The sequence below is a fragment of the Taeniopygia guttata genome, chromosome 7 (assembly GCF_048771995.1).
Source record: "Taeniopygia guttata chromosome 7, bTaeGut7.mat, whole genome shotgun sequence".
NCBI classification, from domain to species: domain Eukaryota; kingdom Metazoa; phylum Chordata; class Aves; order Passeriformes; family Estrildidae; genus Taeniopygia; species Taeniopygia guttata.
Window position 1 is genome coordinate 1,499,044 of NC_133032.1, and position 23,767 is coordinate 1,522,810.

A 23,767-nucleotide genomic window follows, 5' to 3' on the forward strand; every position below is an offset into this window, starting at 1 on the left:
TGCTTTCATTCAGAGACACTGCAGCTACTACAGTTCAAGTATTATGTTCATTTTAATAATTGAAAATCTCACTTAAAAATATTTATATAGCAAAAAAATCAACAGAAGATTTGTTTTTTAAAACTACAGCTATTAACATCCTGTAAGATAAAGCACTGATATGAGATTTCTCAAGCCACAGGGATTAGGAAATAGAGCTACACAAATGGAAACTGCTACCTTTATGCATCTCTGTGCTACTGCTGTATCTCTAAATCACTGCAACCATAAGTACCCTAAACCTTCAGTGATTTTACATTTGGGTTATGGAACTGGTCTACAAATGAGTGGCAAGTTATTTCAGTTTCTATCACCCCATCCGATACAAAATCATTAGTATAGCAGGTTTGTAACTCATACACAATTTTTCATAGGTCAGACTGAAAATATGGGAAGATCACAAGCATTAATAAATCAGTTCACAATTTCTACAGGATAGTATCAAAGAAAGAAAAGTGCTTAATGGCATTAATTACAATGTAATAAATGTTTGGCAAGTAAAATTCCTCATTAAAGCACAGCAAGAGCAACTGTACATATTCCTTTAGATGATTTTTGGGCATTATGCATTATTCTTATATTTATCTAAGTTACTTCTATTTAGAATATATTTTTAATTTGGCCTTATCTTATATTTTTATTATGTTCCTCTTCCTTTCTTTCTACCACAATATATTATTCCTGAACACACTCTGGTTCTCAGGAAAACCAGTCCACAATGGACTTTCCCAGAAAACAAACCACTCATCTATGGGCTAATTGTACACATATCTTGCTGTGTCTGCCTACAAACTCTACTTTTTAAAAAAATTACTTTTCCCAAAGATATGTATTTCTTTACATGGAAAAATTCATTGCCATGTACCAGAAAATGTGAAAAGTGGTATATGAAATCAAAACAAAACTTCAAACCATCCTAAAGAAAGTATTTGTTTCTTGACAAATAGTAGTTCGGAATTAGTGCTAAATATATAATAAAAATGCAAATGGATTTTAAATTCACAAGAAAAATTCAGTATTGCAACTTCAATGAGGACCTTCTTGTGAACAATTATTTAGAATTGTATCAAAGTGAAAGAACTGTCATGACATATTAGTCCCCTTCTAGAAATCTGGAAGTTTAGCATTTTTCTTTTCTAAAAAAAAAATCCCATTGTATGAATTCCTTCATGTTAATTAGTACCTTTTTAAAGTTCACAAATATACTCTATTTCAAGAAAATCTCAACATCTTGCTCACACTTCATGAGATATATTTATAAGCTGACTTATTTTTAAACTCTTTGGTTAGTGTATCGGCCCATGTGACAAGTGTCAAAACCATTTCTGTTATTATTATTATATTACATCTGATCAGTATAGAATTACAGAATTATAGTATATCCTGAGTTGGAAGAGACCTAGCAGGCCTCTCCAGCCTAGCTCCTGGCCCTGCCCAGGACACCCCAACAACCCCACCTTGTGAACATGAGAGCATTGCCCATGTCCATTAAATATTGAGCTTTTAATGCATTTGGAGCCCAGAATAGTCAGATCACCACAGGATTGCTTTCAGTTAAATACTTATCAGAAAATTACTAACCTAATCTATTCAGCCTTTCGGTCCACAAACTCTTGGGAATAACAAGCAAAAGCCAAGCAATTTAGCAGAGTGACAGCTGCCAGGCATTGCACCTTTGGCTCTATGGAGAATACACAAGAGCCTCAGTAAAGTCACAACCATATCTTTTTACAATCTTTTCTGTTGCAAACAAATACTTCTGCAAAATCTGCTCAATAACTATGAAGATAGCTAGCAAAAAGAAAACATATATGCTTTCCCTCCATTGACCCTGCCTAAAAATAGTCCTTTTTTTTTCTGGTGAAGATGCTTGTTCACTAATAAAATTGCAGAGATACCCAGCTCTTTTCATGTGTGCACCATAAATACATAACATGCCTTGAGATTATCCTTCAGATTATTGCTGCTGTGGTTTTAAAGTGCCTGTTCCAGCCACAGCCAAGGCCTTCCCTCAGGAGCCATGGAGCTGCAGACAGAGCTAATGAGAAAAAAAAAAAAATGCTTCTAAATACTCTGATAGCCCAAAGCTTTTGAGATGAACAGGAAGAAACATTTACCCTGCAGGGAAAGAGGGAAAGGTGGAGCCAAGGGAACCATCCCTTTCCCTTCTGATGCTGTATTAGATGGAAAAAGCTTCAAAGGAGGGTGAGAGGATTGGAGCCAGGAGTTCTGCATTTGTCCTGCCAGGGCAGAAAGGCCTCCCAGAGCTTATCCAAGTGTGAGCCAAACAGTTCTCACCAATTATTCACAGAGAGCTCACTTTTCCTCTCTATTAAACTGCATTACAGGGAGTTAAACTGCTTCTGACATTTTCCTCTTGAGTGCTCCCTCCACATAAACTGTGTCCAAGCTGTTGCAGAGCCCATCTAATAAGTCCTTGGAACAATCTCTCCATTGCAACATGGGCCTTAATGCAGAGAGAAATTAACTTAATTTGTATAGAAAACAGTGCTACTCTGACATCAAGGGTTAAAGCACTGAACTGTGACTTGGAAGACATGAGTTTAATTTCTGGATCTTCCACTTGGGCAATCCAGCAGGAATGATTTCACAAGAGGATAATGCTGTCTCACAGGACTGCTGGGCACATCAGGACATGCACAAGGCTGGCAGGGCATGCACAGATATTCTTCCCAACCTCTGTACGTGATGTGGAGTGTACCCACACTTGCAGGCTGTAGATTTATTTATCACTTGTTCTTTGCAGAAAGGTATGAACTTCATGTGCAGTTTAAACACACACTCATACTACTCATAAAGGCCAGTCATGGGGGGAAAAAGGCATTAATTGCAAGAATTTTTCAAAGGAAAGTACTTGAATTTTCTATATGGCAAAGAGAGAGATATAAAATTTATTAACAACATTCATTTAATGCTAAAATATTTGACAGGTTTATCTGGGAAAGTTGAATGTTTAAAACATCACGAAAAACCCTTACTGCAAGTGTACAGACTGATCTGTCAGAGTGAGCCAAGCTGAGCTACTGGGTTTTGTCCCTTGTGTCATAGAAAATGCAGTGACTTGTTAATTTTACATTTAACCATCTCTAACACTAGTTTCTTAAAATATATTCAAAGGCTGATCAAATTGAAAGATAAAAATAAAACATGAGAATCAGGAATTTCTTGTCATATATAAAAGGAGATAAAGATTAACCCAAGCTTCCACTCATATTGCTTTAGTTTTTGAAAAGACACACAATTTGAATAGTTCAAAAGAGGCTAAATTGAGTATTTGAATATTTCAGCACACATGAAAAATCCAATTTTGCAACTCTACCCTTCTTCAGCAGATGTGAAAATTGATAGCATAAATATACTTGTGTGTATTATTAGATTTAATTTATACACACTAATGTGTGTGTTTATGGGCACCTCTTAGCTCTCTCCCTTCAATATGTGTACACACTGATGGATGAGATCTGCCCTGAGCCTTCTTTTCTCCAGGCTGAGCAGCCCCAGCTCTCTCTGACTTTCCTCATATGTGAGATGCCTGTATGTCACATTCCTTTAAAAGCAGGTATAATTTCTGTAGGAAAATTAAGCAGCAGCTTATGTTGCTAATGCAAATCTCCAATTCACTCTGGCTACTCATGCAAGAAATCAGCATATGATGGCACAATTAAAAAGTTTTACTGTTAATGGAAAAATGTAATTTAATTTTAAAAAGTCTTTTCTAATGCTCTAGTAGGCAAGAAGAGGGTTTAAATAATTAGTAAGAATTTTTTTTTACCTCAGTAAACTCTTCAACAGGAAATTTCCTTGTGAATTTTGGACTTTGAATCCTTTCCTACCTTGTGTTACACAAGGACACAAAGATTCATATGACTGATCACCTCTTGGTAGACAGACCCCATTTTGCTTGGCATTGTTCAGAGACAGACTAAAATGACATTACTTCACCAGCTCTAAGGCAACAGAGAGATGGAAACAAATGGGCAGAACACAGGAAAAAGGGAGCCAACATTTGTCAGCCTGACAGGCAGCAGTCTCAGCAAACCATCAGGGTAACTGTTGTCAGAACTCTACAGGCATCACAGAGGATATCAAGGGTAGTGACAGGACAGACCATGATAAAGCTGCTCTGAGATGTTAATGCAGAGCTCTTGGCATATAGCAGCAGTAACAAAAAGAACTACCAGGATGTCTGCTTAGCAGCAAGTAGCATCTGTGCTGCTTTTGCTATTTTGGTTACACACAACACAATTTCAATGTCCTACTCTTCCAATAACCAAGCCAAAGTCTGAGGATGAAAAATAAATCAGTTATGTCTAGAAAGGACCGAAACATAGTCCAGAGCAAGTGTCAAATCTGACTGACAGAATTAAACACCGTGTTCTTCACACACTGCCAAACTCCCTGTGCCTCTCCACCTTACCAAATAAATGGAAAACTTCACTTTTATCTAGTGCATGTGGAACTCTGAAAGACAGTGCACACCAACACCACCCATTTTACAGCAGAACTTCAGGCAGTAATCTAATTCAAAAGAATTTCCTCGTGTCAACACTCAAAGGATCCTTTGCCCTGCATAGCTGGCTCCTGTGTGTGATGTGGATGTGCACCTGTGTGATATATGTGCTCAGCTGTTAAGGAGAAAAAGTGGTAAATGTGAGCTAAAGAGGAAAATAGTCCAGGGTTTTGAAGTGCTTTCCTACCTTCATCTCTTGGCACAAGGGTCTGCAAGATTGTACCTTTCATTTCTGTTACCCAATTTTATGCCACAAGTTAATTTGTATGGTTCCCAAGGAGATAAGTTTTTAAAATCTTCTCTGGAATCTACTGATAAAAATAGGGGAAACTAGTTAGTAAGATATAATGATGAATTAGACCCTATTGAAAAGTTATCTTTTACTGGAGCAATCAGGAAATGCGAGATAATCACAAAACATTTTGTATTTGCTTTTCTTTACTATTATCTCCACCTTCCTATTTTTACTGTGCCTAGGCAGAGAATTAGCAATTTTCTGTCTTTTTCTTTTACAAGCTATCAAACAAGGACAAAGGATGTGAGAACACCAGGTTACATGTAAACAAGAACAATATACATTTCCTATTTATGTCTCTACACTAGTAGGTAAAAGACCCATTTAAAACATAGAATCATAGAATTACAGAATCTCTAAGCTTGGAAAAGACCTCTAAAGATCAGCAAGTGCACCCCAGCTCCACTATGGTTCATCACTACTCCATATCCCCAGATGCCAAATCTACACTCCTGAACACTTCTTGTTGTTCCACCACTGCCCTGGGCAGCCAGTGCCAGTACCTGACCACCCTGTCAGTGAAGGAATTTTTCCTAATATCTCATGCAAACATCCCCTGGTACCTATATTAGGCCATATATATACAAGTTCTATGGCAATTCTGATTATAAGTGCATCAAGGCAGTGACTGCCAATGACAAATAGGAAATAAGATTTGAATGGAGGCCTGTAACCTCTGCATGAGGGATGGGAAGGAAGGAAGGAGGACAAGACCATGACATCTTAAAAAATTACCAAAACAGCCTAGATGATTATTGCTTATTGTTTCAGCTTCCTCTTGGGTAGTCATCTCTCCACCACAATACCTGGCATTTTCCTGGTTTCCAACACTGCTAAACATTAAAAATGTGCTTGAATACTGTTTGTGTGGGCACCTTTCTTTTCCCAGGTGAAGACAAGGTAAACCATGACAGATTATACCATGGTTTATATCATTATATATGGTTTATATAATTATATATGGTTTATATCATTATATCTTACTAGAGTAGTAGCACTGCAGTGACTGCAGAGATAATTTTTGTGCGAAACACTACAAAAACTTAAAGCAAAGATGCAGAAAGCCAGTGAGGAGAGAGTGGACAAGTAAGATTAAGGAAGATCCTTTAGCTACTGTAGATCTTTTTACAGTGCTTCTTATAGGCACAGTAAGATTCACCAGGATATTTAAAAGGACACTGAAGCAATGTGAATTTAATGCAGAAAAGGAATGCCTATGTGATGATTTGAGAACTGGAAATCATTCAGCTTAGCAGAAAATAAACATGGTTTCCCAAGGGATTTCTCCTCCCCCTTCACTTACATGCATTTCAATGAATTCTGATGAAGGTCTGAAGAAGTAATGTATGTGAGCTTGTGCAAACTGTGAATTTGGATTTGCAAGTGCTCCAGTTTCTATGGAAATGTAGAAGAACCCAGTAATACCCATACACAAACCAGATTCTGTGTTGTCCTTTTGGTATACTGGTTCTGGTGATAAAAATCTGGTCTAAGTCAACAGAATGTTTTCCATCTATCCTATGAGCTGCAAGAAAAATTTAATTTTTATCTTGTGCATATAGATTTCCCCTTGTGTCTGTAAAATCAGACAGACAATTACACTTACTAGAAATACATTAGTGAACGTTTGGAATTTTTTTTAGATAGGCTATTTTTATTTAATTCCCTACACAAATAATTTAATCTAAGTCATACTTCTCTGAAAAATCTTGATTTATGCATTTAATAACCTCTTGGAAAACTAGATTTAGAACTGAGTAGCTGCTGTGCCAAACTAAAAAGCCAATCTCTGGGTGCATTACCTGTGTGCCTTGGGACTGGATCCTATAGCATCTAATAGGGTATGAGCTCCATTTCCAGCTCTTCCCCCCAAAAATTTGCAACTTCTCTATTTTCTGAGTTCTCACTCACCTGCAGCCAACAGGATCCTAAAAGTGACCCTTTCTTCAACAAAGATCTGTTCTCTTGAAATAGTCCTGGGAGCCTCAGCACTTCCTGCGTCTGTTATCTCTCTGTCAAATTTGCTTGAAATTGAGGAGGGTGTTCAAAAAATTATTGTAGGAAACACTGTAGATAAAAGGCAAAGCAGGCTACCACAGAGCCTTTAACACTACCAAGAAAAACAAGGCCTTTTCCATCACTTGAAAAGGCTGATTTTAAGTAGCAGTATTCATGTAGGAAAAAATTTTTGTTAATTGAAATATTTTTTAAGTGTTTTTTTTTCTGATATGGAGACATGTGTAGAAACTGCACCCTCCCCCCTAATGTACACAGAGACTTTTTTAAACAAATGGGAAAAGTTCAGTTGCTTTGTTTACAATTTTTTCAAGCACATCTTAAAATTTTTTTGTACTTTACATGATTTCATATTATCACATTTTTAAAAGAAGCATTTCAGTTAATTTCAGGGCATCATCTCAGACTCTCACTTTCTTTAAAGAAGCATATTTACATGAAAGTCAACATAATATTTGCAGTATATAAAATTAAACACACGTCCTCTCTGGCAGGTTTCTTTCAGTATAGTTGATTCTCCAAGCAAGTTCTAATGTGTTTCCAAATAAGTTTAAGGACATCCAATTTACTTTTGTTTTAGAAAATTGCTTTCTGAAGAGGCACTGTATCCTTAAGGTGTGATATCCAGTTATGAATTGCATAGAATACTTAAAATTTCTCAGCACATTAAGTATCTCTGCTAGCAATAACTAGAAGAACTGAAGGATCTAAAAAAATAATATAAAAATATAATTCAAGAAAGAGAAAGAAAACAAGGAATAGTCTTACATGACCATATTTATCTGCTGTTGTTCAGCTACAAAATAATGGAAAAACTTTGTTAGAGATGTGTTTTCTTCACTAGACCAGAGCTTCTAATACTTTCAATTATATATTAAACACTTCTAGATTCACAAGTAGTTTGTAACAAAATTCAGAAGTACTTTGTAACTGAAACCTGGCTTTTTCTAAAGATAAAGGCAGACTTTTAACAAGGCAAACAGTAACAAGGAATTGATGACTTGAGCCTGTGATACACCAACAGCTTGTGCTGCTGCAACCTGGAAGGGTCACAGCTGGATGTTTTTCCCACCTGATTCACTGAAAATCTTGCCCAGTGTGGAGTATCTTCCTTCTCCAGACTGGTTTTCTTTCTGGTTTGTATATTTTTAAACACACATTCTTCTTGAACCTGGTGTTCAGGTAAGCCAAAGAACCCACTAATATTTGGGTGGATTTGCTACAGGCTCCTCTGGGAAGCAGCACAGAGACACCAGCTGCAAGCACTCTTTCATACATAGACAAATATGATGATGTAATTTGGGAGAAAGCTATGTAAACCAGACAGAAACCCAAAATTGAGCATCTGGGAGCCTAAGCAGAATCCTGTTGATGGAGGCCAAAGCTCACTGCACTGTGGTGGTTATTTACTGCAAAATGTGAGCAGTTACCAAAACCAACTGTATGTGTCCTTTGCATTATAAGTATTAAATGCATAAAGATTTTTTTTACTTAATGTAAAATTATATTCAAACCTAGTCAATGTGTCGGAATTGTCAGAACTTTGCTATGAATTTTTTTTTTAATATTTTTAGGTTCATTCTTCCAAAGCTGCATCTAGCAAGCCCTGTAATGTCATTACTTACAAGCCAATCTAAATTTAAACCCTTCTGATTTTTGACACAGGGGAATAAACTACAATCAAACACAAACTGCAAAAATATTCAGCACTATAATTCAGTTTCCTGGAACCTGAGTTTACAGTCATCTCTGGTTTCTTTTTTTATACCTATTAACCAAATCCCACTCTTCCTACATAAAAGATGAATCTCAATGTGTAAACAGTTCTTCCCAGGTGTTTTACTGTACTTACACTCCCCCTGCATTTCATGATCAGTTTTCCATTGTGACATTCTTCAGAGACGAAGTCCCCCTGACTGCTGCCAGTCATTGTCAAGATATTTACTTACACTAAATGCTTCTCAGTGACCTGCTGCAAAATAAAACTCCTCACATACACAATAAAATTAATGTTCTGCTCACGGTTCCTACCAGCTCACTGCGAAGTCGTGCACCTTCACAATGCTGCTCAGTTGATACTGCCCAGATTTCAGGGGTTGAGTGTGTTCTTTAGCGTGCTCAAACGATGGGGTCCCTTCAGGATCATCAGGGAACTCTGAATCCTGCAAAAAACCAAAATTATTAATTCTCAGAAATGTTGTATACCTTCACATAATGTATCTATTTATATTACTATTTTGAAACCCCAAATTTATCTTATTGTTCCACTCTTTTTTCTCTTCTATTCAATTTTCATAATTTTTTACATCACTGTTATCCTGATTTTATTAATTTTGATACATACTACATTTTAGTACATATTAATTTTGATACATATTAAAGCTGACTGCAGGCAGAACAACTGAACACTAATTATATTACTACTATTTAAGATAACTGGCTGACATAAAATATAGGACTAGAACTGGATAGGAAGGTTTATATCAAGTAAGATTACTAGCATGGGTTATTTTGAGTAAGATTACTAGCATGGGTTATTTTCCATTTTTCCATGGCCAATTTGATTTCTCTCCCTGTTTTCCATGGCAGGTTAGCTCCACGAGCTGCATCCAGAGGCAAAGCTGCTGTATTCTCCAAAAGACCTTTCTTGTAAGTATAATACCAATAAAAAAATCAAATTATGTGTAGCTGATTTACAGCCTCATTTTCTATTGGTGTGGTTTAAGATATTTCCTAAGATTAATCAGCAGATTTAGGAGATTTACTACTAGCTCTAATTAACCAAGCTAAATAGCTTTATTAAAAATAGATTGTCATTAAAGAATGTAACGAGGATAACTGTGCGCAATATATTTTAAGGACTGCACCAGCCACTACAAAACCACTTCCCAAGACACCACAGTTTGCTGAAGACCTGGCTGATGGCTTCTGTTTGCAATATTTTAGGACACCTGCTGTGAGAAGCTTTAAAGGAGACTGAAATCACTGTACTCTTTAAAATGTCCATCAAACACTAAGATTAAGGAAGGAATAAAATCACTGTATTTTAATCTGAAAGCACACACACTCCAGCAGGGATAACCACTAAGTCTTTTTAGTATTTGTTTGCACTAAACTTCATGGCAGCCATCCTGTTTGCTGATAATTTGCAGGAATGAGCATAAACCAAATTTCACAACTATAAAGCAGCAAAAGACTGTCTTCAGTTTCAGAAGCTCTACACCCTGCATTGTCCCACAAGGGTGCCATTAACCCAGGCCAAACTTATGAAATCATTAAGCTAATGATTTAATGATCAGTTTGAGCACATCTATTCCAGACCCAAGACCTGGAAGATATTTTTCAGTGGACTGTGGCTTCAGTCACAGGCACAGCCTAACAAAACCACTCCAAAATCCATGGAACAGTAGGGACTTTCAATATTGACTAATATCAGACAAGTGTCTTTCTTCTCTGACTGGGGAGAAAGACAGAATCTGGAAATCATGGAGAGCAAATGAGCAAAGTCAGCTTTGCTTAACACAGATATTAGCAAGATGCCTACTTTTGGAAAAACACAGAAGTAATTAATCTGGAATATTCAGAATTAGGAAATAAATACGTGAAGTACAAATATATAAAAAAATAAAGATTAAAGTAATCTGGCACTGTTAATCTAGCAAGGAATATGTTTGTGGCTAAAGTTCCCCATTTATATACAACTGCATATTAAGTTTTGACTGTGTCTCAGCCATAATATTCTTGAAGATCTCTCATGCCAATTCAAGAAAAATCCATAGATTTCCAAATTCAGGAACAATTACTATAAACCTGCAGTATTTATTATACAGACACACACTAAACTGAGTAAAGATATTACCTAAAGGTACATATAAAGTATCAGTACCTCTGTGCAACTCTTGAAAGCTTTCTGTACTCCTTGTCTTACCAAGTTCTACCTTTCAAGGTTTACAAATTTGAACAACTCTGATTACAACATAACAAAGGCATAAAATCAGCATGCTTTTTGCAAATTGGTCTCATTCACCTTCTGGAATACAACCAATTTGTAAATGCTACTAGATTTACTCATTTCAGAGTGAAACAAGCCTAGGAAATGCAAGCCTCTCTGAGTAGAAGTGACAGAAAGTCTTGCATTTTTCAGTAGGAAAAAAATCCCCAGATACTGCTTCAGGAGATAGAGCTGTAAATGATTGTTGTAACAGTAAAAAAATAGGGCAAAAAGAGAATAATATAAAAACATTAGGTTTTTTGTAACTCCATTGTAAAGATCTGAAATATTTCTGAAACTGGAGCTTTTGCACCCTTTGCAGTGGTAATCCTGTATTCTACTAGAGCAGGAGAGTGGCTCACAGATGAGATAATTCATACTATGGTTCCCACTGGCATGAACAGTGATATCACTTGTCATGGCCTGCTGAAATGCTGATTTCAGTAGCTCCTCAGCAGGTAGAAGTCGCAGTGTGACTTTTTTTTTCCCCACACACAAATATTTCTCACTGTGAAATAAACAGGTTATTTTTATCCTAAAAACTTGCTGCAATAGAACTGTTCTATAATGCTTGTATGAAGATATCTCCTCTCCCATGACAAATTTAGGCAATCCAGTTTCATTATTTAATCCTTATTCTATTATTTCCAATTGCGAAGTCCTAAGGGTAAAAGAGAATCCATTACACAAGTTGAGACCTTGCATAACAAGGTTTGTGAAACTTTTACAGACATTGACTGCAAAGTTCCTTCAGCATGGGCAAGGGCTATATGCAAGCCAAAATTAAGGAAAATATCCTGAGTGCTAAGGAGCCAAAGGAATATACTGTGGTTTTGTTCACTCCTTTATCTGCTATGTACAAGACATTTGTACTATGACAAAAATAAAAACCTACCAAGCTTCTCTCTCACATCCATATAAAAAGGAATTACTGCACTTCCTGTCTGTGACATTAAACACGTTTTTACTTTATCACCAAAGGCAAAAACAGAACATTCAAAAGACTGTCCTAGGAAGAATCTCTAGGAACCAAAACCCTTCTGAATGCCTGTCCTCAGTCACTGACAAGGGTAAATGGTACCTGGTCCCTGACCAAACTGTCCCTTTGACAGTACACTCTGTTATCTAAAATCACAGATGCAACAATCAGGCAGTCACAAAAAGTTGCCATGACTCTTGGGCTGTTTACACCCAGCATTTCCATGGATTTCTAAAATATCAGAAGACAGAAGGCTGTAGAAGTCAGAATTGTGTGAAGTCATAAAGGCATTTCATACCTTAAGACCTCACAGGTTCATGTACAAAAAACAAACTAGAAGAGAAGAGCTTGCTTTTCTTTTGTTGGTTTGGGATTTCTTGGTTGCTTTTTTCCCTTTTAAGAGCCTGAACCATAAGAGGATTCAGTGAATTTACCCCAGATCAAGCTGAAATTCTCTAGGATAGCTTGTAAACTGAACTCATCTTCTGAGTCTGAAATCATCCCTTAATTTCCCCTTGTAAGATAAAAAAAATCTTGCCTTGATGCAAACTGTCATGCAATTAAGAAAATTTACCCTTAAAGCTATTAGAAATATCTCTTTTCTGTCCTGAATTCTTTCAGTTAGACTGTCTTTTCCAACAGTAGGGTTCTTCAGAGCAATTCTACAGCTTTCTTTTTCCTCAAGAAAGACACAAGAGACTCATTTGTCAAAACATACAGAAGGCAATAAATAGATAAGTGGAACTGATCTAAATCATCTCAGGGCTGAGAAAAATGTAGTCGAGTTTAATAGAAAACATCCAAATCAGTTTGTCTAAATTACAGCTTGGCCTTGTCTATATCATTATTACAGGTAGTGTTGAGTTTCTCCTCACTCAGATGTTAAAAATTGAAGTCAGTTGAGGAAGCAGCTTCACTCTGTAACCAGGAACAAGATCAAACCTTGCTACTTTAATTCTGAAAGAAAACAGAGTAAACTTAAGTGAAGCAAAGCCCATCAGACAGCAAATTAGTGATCACTGTCTTTCAGTGAGGGAGGAAAAGGAGCAACCTTTTCTTTTTGCAAAAATTGATGACCATTATTATCAGCAGTCCCAATTCGAAAGCTGTCAAGGTCATTCTAAGACTGCAGCTGAGATATGCACAAGGAGCAGTCACAGGTGCTGGTGTACCCACACATTCAATTTAAAAAGCAAATATTATATGTTTTTTCAGAAATGTGAAGTAATGAAAATTAAATTCTTCTTAAGGCATAGCGACTGTCAATGTCCAAGACTCTGCAACCCAGTCTAACTTTAGTCTAACACTAAATATTTTCAAGGAAATATTCTATTTTCAATTCTCACCAAGAATCAGCATTGTCTCCATTTTTCTGTACTTAGAAATGAATCCTGAAGTAATCACTGATAGCCATATTGACATACCATTGAAATACTCTTTTTATTCAAAGTTACAGAGAATTTTAATAATTATTCACTTATTTTTCTTGAAAAATCTGATACATTTACATTATGGAGAACATATTTTGTCTATTTTCACTTTAAACCTGTTTCAATATATGGAAATTTCCATATTTTAGTTTTTAAATATAAAAGCAGTCTCATGGAAACCAGTAGGTGTACTCAGAAGCTACTTATTACATAAGTAGTTTTCACAATGGGGCTTGAGTTTTACACTCATTTTTTGTCACAACTTTCAAAACAACTGAAGGATTACTAAGAATCCATACAGTCAAAATTTGCAAATAACAAAACATTCTTAAAACACAAATATATAAATAAGAATGAAAATACTCTTGGCTGGAATTGCTGACAATGAATGACTCTTGCTTCCCAGGCTATCAAAAATAAAATATATCAAATAAGAAAAACACTTAAACAGCAAACTAGAGTATGAGATTTTCAAATCCCATTTTACTTTTTGTTGGCTATACTTAAAATTGTTTAAAGTTTCAAAGTAAATGAAGACAGATTCAAACCTGTTTCCCTATTTCCCATGAAGAAAACCCTGACAGTCTGTTCTTTGAGTAGCTCAGTTTTGCAGCACTAGAGGTAGGCAGATTCAGAAGGAGGAAAATGTTAAGCAGGAAAGTATTGAACTAATATTGAAAAGCTTTGCTGCAAGAGTGACAGGAAAATTGACATCTAATATAGTAGCTGAGCATGATTTTACTTTGTTTTCATATTTCCTGTAATTGAAGGGACAGGGTATCCTTTTCTGGCAGAGTATAAAGAAATGAAGGTATTTAGTGTACCCATTGAGCATGATGCAGCAGTGGAACAGTCAGTAGGCATTGTTGTACAATTAATACTGAAACAACTCAATTTCAAAATGCTCCAGTGTCTGTTGTAACCATAATACAACACATTTGCACATTATTTTACTATGTTAATCATGACCACAATTATTTTATAAACATCTGAAATGTAAGGAAAGGAAGTTGAAAGCAATAGCAGGAGAGTGTAGTAAAACTTTTACTGCCTGCTCCATCTTGCTTGGCTTGCTAATAAAAACCGTAAAACTCAGCTACAAAGGTTGTGGCCACATAACTCCTCCTTATTTAGTTTATAATGCTGACATTTTTTCCTTTTTTTAATAAAATAAACATGAAAATAATATGTAATAGGTAGTAAAAGCCAGATTAATTAAAAAAAAACAATGGTAAAACTGTTCTGTCTTCAAATTCTGGGCTAGTGTAGCTCTTCTCACAGTTTGTGAACTGGTGCTAACAGTAAATTTGCACTTGAAATTGCTCCTGACAATGTCAGTTTTAAGGCTCTGCCACATCAAGTCAGGCCATTGCCTATGCAATAAAAAATCAGAAAGCTCCACTACTCAATGTCTAACTATGCCACAGACACTCAATCATTTTTGGACTAGAACTCTCCTTAGCACTCATTGATAAATACACTGCAATTATTTTCTACTATTAAAAGGATAAACTTCAAGTTCTTACACTTCACTGGGTTTGTTTCTTTTACTGCAGCTATTAAAACCAGATTTGATTAGCCAGATATGATTAATAATCAGAGGTTTGAAAAAGAGAACATAATAATTATAGAAAGATCCATCACTGAAATGCAATAGCTTTCTTCCAGTCTTCACCACTAGGGCTTGTTTAACTTTATCACCACTTTTTCAGAAAGCAACAATATAAAATGCAGAATTACTCTATGCCAAGCATACTGCCCAACACTACAGAAACAGAACTACTGCAATGTTTTAGCCTCTGCTAAACTTCCTCTCAAAGGCCCAAGTAAATCACATTTCTCAGTTTAAAGCCACACAGCTGTGGCTGATGCTGTTAAGGATGAACACCACAGCCCAGTGTGGAGACTGGAACGTGACCTGTGCTGGCAGTGAGCTGCACAGCTGCCCAGAGGACTGAGCTGGGAGCCACAGGACAAGGCTGGAAGTGTCCAAGGCCAGGCTGGATGGCACTTGGAGCAACCTGGTCTAGCAGAAGGTGCTCCTGACCATGGCAGGGCATGGAATGAGATGAGTTTTTAGGTCCCTTCCAACCCAGACCACTCTGGGACTCTGACCAGAGAAACACAAAACCTTGAGCCTTGCTCCAGACTGACTGTAGAACAAGAAGTAGGTTTAAGATGCTCTGCACCCACACTGAGTGGAAGACAAAGGTTTAAGCTACATAAAGATGAACAGATAATTTCTCCAGAGAAGGAACAATCCTTAAAAAGCCTCCAACGTTCCTTGAGGACCTGCTCTGTGTCCAAAAGGGTATCTTTGCTGTCCAGGGATACCCCATGCAGCCTTCTTCCAACATCTCTACCATCCCAGCTACATCATCAATGTATTTTAACCCCTCCTTTTGATTACTCTTCTCTGTCACAGCAAATTGCATGACCAACAGTCTCTGCAGAGTCAACAAGGTGAGTGAAGAGTCACAGTAAACTATTCCAGAACAGGAATGTACAGTAATTCTGAGTCTTAAGTTCAGTTATAGTTTCAAGAAAGTGATATAATGATAATCCAACTCTTTATTTACTACTCCCTCATGGTGGGAATTGAGTTTAATACATGCAATTGAAATTAATTTCTTAGTTTAAAATTATTACAATTCTAAGATACAAAGTCTACACCAGTACTAATATGCCCAGATCTTAAATATCTACTTCTGGTTACCATTAACAGCAGTTATGAATATAAGTTTATCACATATGAAAGAATAAATCCAGTCCTATTTTACTGGTAGTAATTTCCAGTTTGTCATCCTGATTCTCATCATCACATTGTAACAACAGAACGTGTTGCTGTTTGTTTTTCAAAACACCATTACATGGCTCACAGATAATTAGCCAATATGTTCATACAATAGAGATGCACACACAGCTATGTATATAACTTAATCTTGCATAAACAACTGCAAACACTGTTAGAAAACTCAGCTTGATCATTTTGCAAGAAGTAAAAGAACATCTATGAATATGCTGCAATAAATTATCATTATATGAGGCATGCAATTGATTTAATGGCAGTTTTCTAAGTCACAAATAACCATGTGCTATTCCCAAAGATCTTCCCTATCCCTTCCTTTAAAAGGCCTATGTTTGAAAATCAACCGCATTTATTATTAATGTTAAAATAAACAACAGTGCAATAAAATATAGAAACCTCTTACAATTAGAATTTTATTTCGTAGATTTAAATTTTGATTATGGTGCAATTAAACATCAGCAATATTTTAAGCTACAGCAGCACGTGCTGCATATGCCACACAATTCATCATGTTAAAGAGGCAATGCTGAATAAATGACAGACATCAAGTTACTTCACTTTTCTGACATACACCAAAATATGTTGCAATATTGTCTTTTTTTATATATACTTTTTTACTTTTAATAGTGATTAATGTGACTTTTCTCTACCACAGAAGTATCCTACTGTAGAATCAACTAAAAAATCTAGATGCTTTCTTGATTTTCTCCAAGAAAACATCAGTACAAACAATGCAAGAGTATCCATTCATCCACAGATATTTCAGAGCACAGCTCATCTAAATTAATTTTAATTTTATTCCTAAAACATGTACTGTGAAAGCCTGTGGAAAAACCCTTTCCTTTTTTTTTTTTCTTTTAATGATTTCTTTTGACATGATCTCACCTGCACTTTTAGCAAGAAGAAAAAACCTGCTCCCAAAGGCTCTCCTACCACTAGTAATATCCAAACATAAATGCTAGGGGTGCAAATAAGTTCTAAATTTTGCCATTATTTTATTAATTTTACAAATATTAACAAACTAATTTTATTTTTCCTCAAATTACTATTCTGCTTCTCAGGCACTGTCGGGAAGCTCAGAAACTGTGTTTATAGTCTCAGTAGTCTGGATACACTAATTTCTGCCAGGGCCACAGTACCCACTGTAATCATCTCAATAACTGTTATAAGGAACCCAGGGCTTGCAGAGGTCCATACATCACGACAATGAACTGGTAAACACATTCAGGGGCCATTAGTTATTGATTTATTTGCAATTATGCCTTACAGATGCCGTCTATGCTCCCCCCCTTGGCACTTCATCATCCTGACTCTGTTTCAGGACAGACAGTAACCATTATTCCAAGCTCCACATAATGAGAAATAATGAAAACAAAGCTGTAAGAGTACTCTGACATGCAGGTACAAAGCTATCAGCTTGTCAATACTGCAGAGAAATGGATTCTTTATAATAAAGAGCTAATTAATTGATTACTGTACTTGTAAGCAATAAGTACTTTATCAAACAGTGATAAAGCTGGTTACATCTATCACAGTTATATCTATCACAGTTAGCCACCAGAAATATTTGCAGCTCTGCAGGAAGTGGATACAGCAGAATATGAAAGAGGTACTGCCAGGCTGACTTCACAAACATGTCAGTAGTGAAACTGAAACTGCTAAAAGTGCCTGAAGGTGTGATGAAGTCAGTCTGTTCCAGATTCAGCAAGGCAGATTATGAAACCAGACCCAAAAGGTCTGCAAATTATTTTGGACCACATAAAACCCAGGTCTCTGCACTTCCTTGAACTAAATTTCTACTTGAGCTAGACACAGCTTTTTAAAAAACACCATTATTTAGAAATTGTCCATTTTTTCAAGGCTGAAGGATTGATTGTAACTGCCAGTACATTTGTGAAATGCCTAACTACATTCTCTATTAAAAAGCAACTCTATTTCTAACCCAGAATGTCCTTAGATTAAATTTTCATCTACTAAATTCTATTCTACTTCTGTCTGCTAAGTAAACACTGCTATTAAGAGTACATTTTGTCCCCTTTGTCACAGTCAATGATGAAGAACACCCTAATTAAGCCCGTTCTAGTTGAAGATTACCCTGCTCATTGTAGAGGGGTTGAACTAAATGTCCTTTAAAGGTCCCTTCAAAGCCAAACTATTCTAGGATTCTGTGAACTTTAAAAGCATAGTAAAAAAAAAGTATATATTTATTTCTCTTTCATTTACCAAATGATCCAGACTATGATCCAGTCTTCCCCTCCTCATTTTCCTGGTCTCCTCATGGAAAAAGACCTCACCAATGTGTCATTTCATAAATTTATCAGCAACTCTAATGCAAACACAAATCAGATTTTTGAGATTCTTTTTCCCCCCCCCAAGTCACATATGAAAATGCTAAATAATTTATAAGGAAAAAAAAATCTCTGAATACGTTTGATTATTCCCCATTTAAGGCTTCATGTCAGACTTGAACTTACTTGCAACATTATAACATAATTTATGTTAATTTTGTACAACTCCACAACTGTATCTTCTACAATCATGGGATAATTTGTGTTGATTGTAGTGCTAATTATTTATAGTTTTCAGTTCTATTATTTTGTTTCTCTGTTTCTTGAGTCACTTTTTTACATTTTAAATATAGTTTTGAAAGTAACCATAGATTTCTGGCACAATCTCCCTGCGACAATTTCTTACAACAGGAGACAAAAAAACAGAGTAAGTTTATCACCACCTGATTCCCAAGTTACAAAATTGAAGCACTGAGCTTTCAAATGGGATAGCAGAAACTACAAGATTTTATTCAATTCTTGAAACCTAGCCCATGTACTCTCAATTTAAAGGCAATTTGTTCATGTGGGTTTAGGACAGATGGCATCGGGACCTAAAATGAATTTTACTCTGACAAACAGCAATTGTTTACCCAATGGATCTGTTCTTTTTCTGTATTCAAAATCATATATCCTTAGAAAGAATGTAAGTAGCAGTTTTTTATTGCCTTTTATTACCATTAGCCCCTCAAACCCACACAAATTTGAGATAGAACTAGGGGCTATTTTGTCTTTTTTTGGTCTCTCTCCAACCTGTTCATAATAGAGAAGTTCTCTGTTCCATCCTCTCTGGCCAAGTCAGAGGGAATATCTGAAAAACCAATTCTTCCCAGCTGCTCATCCATGTTGAGATTCAAGACAATCTGCAATTTCATTCTAAATTTAGGCATTTGGGCACTGCCATAATAGTTGCAAAGCTTTTTATTGGAGATGTCAAATTTCACTCACCAGTAGCTACAGCACAGGATGAGTGTGAAGAAAGTGCTTTACTAATTTTTAAGACTGCTATATATTAATATTTCTATGTGCACTCAGAGAGTGATGGTACAGCCAGGATTGAGACACAACTGGGTAAATCCCCACAGAATTCACTGACCACAGTTTTCAGCCTGATGCTTGAAGAGACACCAGCAGAAATCTACAACAGAAAGGGATACAGCCCAACAATACCCAGAAAAACTGACAATTTGTCTGATCACAGGCTGCACCCCCAATTCTAACTCATGGGCCATTACAAGAGATAAGTGTGGATTAAAATAAGCCAAAGACAATCTGGAGGTAAGAGGAGTGAGCTGCTAGTGGGAAAAACCAGCATTAGAAGCAAACACAGCAAGGAATTCTGCAGTAGAGCACACAGGGCTTAGCACCATGCAAAATCAATTTGAAGAAAAACCAAATAATGCAAATATGCAAACAGGGCATACCTCTCAGCTTTTCAGGCAAGTACCCTTTCAATTTATTTTAACTATCCTTATCTATTAAATTATTGTCTCTTGCATCCACCCCTCTAGCAAAGGCTTTTCCTTCTAACTTTCCCAAATCTTGAGAACCTACAGAGGTTCAAACCTTGATCCCTGACTCCCTGCCCATACAATTGTGCCTAACTGCCCTTTGAATGTGCCTGAGGAGGGAGGACTCTCCCTTACCCACTGCAATAACACACAGAAATGTAATTATTTCTACATCTGAATTTCACTCCAACTAGTATTGTATGAAATAGCCTTTTAAAACTAAATGTCCTACCTCATCTTGGCACCCTTCTCTGTGACTTTAGTACAAGTCTTAGGATAACAATCCACCTTAACACATTCCTCTTTAGAGTAAACCCAGGTGGAAAGAGTAGGCAAATTCTATTTCCCTTGCCAATGTTCTCCCTGTATCAGAAATCCTATCATTCTTTCTTGATTTCACAACACACAAATTCCACTACCCCTTTCCACACACTTGCCTTCCCCCCACCTCTGCCCCCTAAAACTCTAAACCATAATCTTCTTTCCCCTTATTTATGATCTAGAATCTGTATCATTACCTCATTCTTTCTTTACTTGCAGTTCACAGTCATCTGCCATGTTCTTACTGAACTTTCACTCTTATTTCCTTTACAGCTTCCATGCATCTCTAGTGGAAAACTCTGTGGAACATAATTATCCCAGTTATGCACAAAGAGAACCTGCACTGCCACCTTTCCCATCTTAAGTCCCACTCACACTAACATGCATTTCACAGTGTTCTGCCTCACCTATCAGTTCCTTCTTTTATCTTTAATTTCTACCCTCAGCTGTCACATCAACACCTCATTTGTTGTTCTTGTGCTTCTGCCTCCCCTCTGCAGGTCTTGAAGGCAGTATCTGCCAAGAGTAAAACTGGAAAACCACCATCACATTTTCTACTCAAAGGAACTGCAGTTACTAAAAGCATTTAAATTTGTTTTTAAACAACTTTCCTATGTGATCACAGCTATTACAGCACATCAGATACAAGGCCTGTAATGTTTAAGCCATAAACTGCACCACTGGACTGCCTTCGTACTTGCCCTGAAGGAAATCCTAATAAAGTCTCGAGCTTCCAGCTCCTAACTGATGAAAAATTCACTAAAACTCTGCCTCCAGACCAGATGGAGAATTTGACTGGAATCACACTGGCAACATCTTAGATATTAAAGATTCTCTCTTTTTTTTTTTTTTTTTTTTTTTTTTTTACTTTTGCTGTGGAAGAAAATAGAGGGCCTACTCAGCACTGCAGTTCAGCTGCATAAAGTAATGCTTACAAACACATCAGACATCATTCCTCTCCATTTCTATCATTCCTACAATTAAAGGCACAGGTCCTTTTTCTGGAGTGGAAAAAACCTTACACTTAATATATACTGGTAATGAATTTCAAAAACGGGACTAACAAAAAAGGGATCATTCTCTCATGATTATATTCTGACCAAAACTATTTTATTTATTCAGAACAAAAACATTTAAAAGGAAACACATTTTAAAATTAAGAAGTCTCTTATAAAAACACCTATTCTACATTCAATTTCTAACAAACTATCCAAAAAGTCTATTAAGACTAAAAAACTTCTCATTCTTTCCCTGGTGCCAAGCCTTGTACTGAAAGTCAGGCATGTCACTGCACTGAGGGGACCCTATAGTGAAATTCAAGAGGTTTGATGCTTCTTTTGAGTCAGAAATAATTTTTTTAAATGTTGCAAAAGCATAATTAATAGAGGTTAATTAATCATGTTTGAGAAGTGGGGTCCTAACTCCATATTTCTATGCTTAAATCAAGCTACGTTGGATTTTTTCACCCAAGATATTACTGCTAATACAAAGATATTATTTGTGTGTGCCTGTAATCTCAATAGGGCTTAGACACATTTTTTGGAGGCTTCAATCAAACTGATGGGTACAGTCTCTCCAAAAATTTCCTTTCTAACTCAGAATCTAAAGAAAATGTAAAGAACACCACAGACAACCACAAAGAGCAAACTTCAAAGTAGCAGCTGAGAGCAGCACTTCAAATCTCTACAGAAAAACCACTGCATGGAAGGTGTAGATACAGAACCAACCATTTTTGCACTGACACATACTATATATATAAATACTTGTCGCTTGCATGCCCACCTCAGCAGAAAGGTGAAGTGCAGTACTTCACAGAGCAGAAAGTCATCATCACAGCAACACAATTACAGCTTTCTCAAACCCAAACCCCCCAAACACAGCCTTACCTGAGCAGGACTGGAGAAAACCCTTCAACACAATGTTCAGAGGACAACTGGAGAAGAAATGCACACTATGAAAGTCCTCTGTAGAGGCAGAAAAATTTTGACCATTGTTCAATAAGCCTACATTTACTGAACTTTTTGAATTCCTCTACAATTCCAGCAGCATTCTGTCTCAGATGTAGAAAGGCTGTGAGGATTCTGTAAGAATCATCCCAAACTTGAAATTCCCCCCAGAAATTGTCATCTACTCTGGAATGAATGGGAAAAGGTTTCCTGGAACATACTGATCTAAGAGCCAGCAGATCCTGTGCCTCACACGTGCTAATGCACATCCAGCTTCCCTGGCACTGAAGAGCATGGATTTGAACCCACAGCCATCCTGTCCACCTCATCATTCCAGGAGAAAACAAGTACCACCAGGAAAATTGATTCTTTTCTGCAAAGAATGGAAGAAGAAGGGAGAAAATAGTGGCAGGAAATTGGAACCTTGTCATTGGCAACATTAGATCTGTTTAAGTGATTATTTAATACTAATTAGCAGAGAAAATTATTGGACAGGGCAACACTATATAATGATAGCTGACTCTAGACAGAAGCTGACTATTTACACTTAGAAAATTTATTAGACAGTATTATCCACCCAGTCTTAGCATATAAGCCCTAAATTCTCAAAAGCATTTAGGCATCTAATGTACCTCCCAGCTCAATCCACTCAAAGATTCCATGACCTATTCCTACTAACTTCCATGGCACGGAACCTGGACACCTTTGCAGAGCTTGAAATTCTAATAACTGCTTAATGTATGGATGCTATTTTGAGGGAAAAAAAGGCAAACCTGAAAGGTTAAAACCCCTTGGTAAATGGCATTCAATGATTGTGTGTGCAGCTACAAGAAGACAATGCAGACTACAAGTACATCAGCCTCTCACAGGCACATACTTGTGCAGCTAAAAATAATAGCCAAATGAGTGTTGATACAGACTCACCAAAAAAAGAGCACTAATAAAGTCAAATCTCAGCTGTACCATGGCTGGAACAATCCAATGACATACTGAAGTGATGCTCAAATACATTTGGCTGCAAAGAGCGGCAAAAAGGTTATCTTTTCCTTGTTTCTTCTCATTACCTTTGTTACAGTAACTTACTTCTGACAGGAAATTCACAATTAATTAATTTCATCAGTAAAAATATCTTTAAAAGTAATAAACTCAGGATTTGTAATGTCAGGAACAACACTGACACCTCCAAATCTCTAACTTAAAAGCTTCCCTGATGCTCAGAAATTATTTCAAACCCCAAACTTTTTAATACAAAGAAACAGAAAAGGACCACTTCCAAAGGTAGAAAATGTGAGCCAGTCTGGAGCCTTGCAGAGTAGCTGACACAGCTGATAAGAACAGTCCCCTGCACAGGTGTTGGCATGTTCTGACTAAGCTCCCAGCCACAGCCTTGGCACAGCCAGCCTCTTTTACTGCCACTGAGGCTCTCCACTCACACGTGTTACCAGATGGTGGCTAGAAGCTTACTCGGTGTGCATCTTGACAAAAATGGAAATAAACTACAAAGACTGTAAAGAGCTCCTTGCTATGACTCCCAGACCAAATATCAGTTAACTCAGCAGCAAGGCTAATAAA

At 36.7% G+C, this 23,767-nt stretch overlaps 1 protein-coding gene across 1 annotated transcript in view; it reads right to left on the bottom strand.

Moving 5' to 3' along the window:
• Positions 1-23,767, bottom strand: part of SPAG16 (sperm associated antigen 16) — a 363,638-nt gene that overhangs the window by 303,886 nt on the left and 35,985 nt on the right. Inside the window, exon 10 of the mRNA XM_030278464.4 lies at positions 8,913-9,043. Coding sequence (XP_030134324.4) covers positions 8,913-9,043 — 131 coding nt within the window. The remainder of the gene's footprint in view (positions 1-8,912; positions 9,044-23,767) is intronic.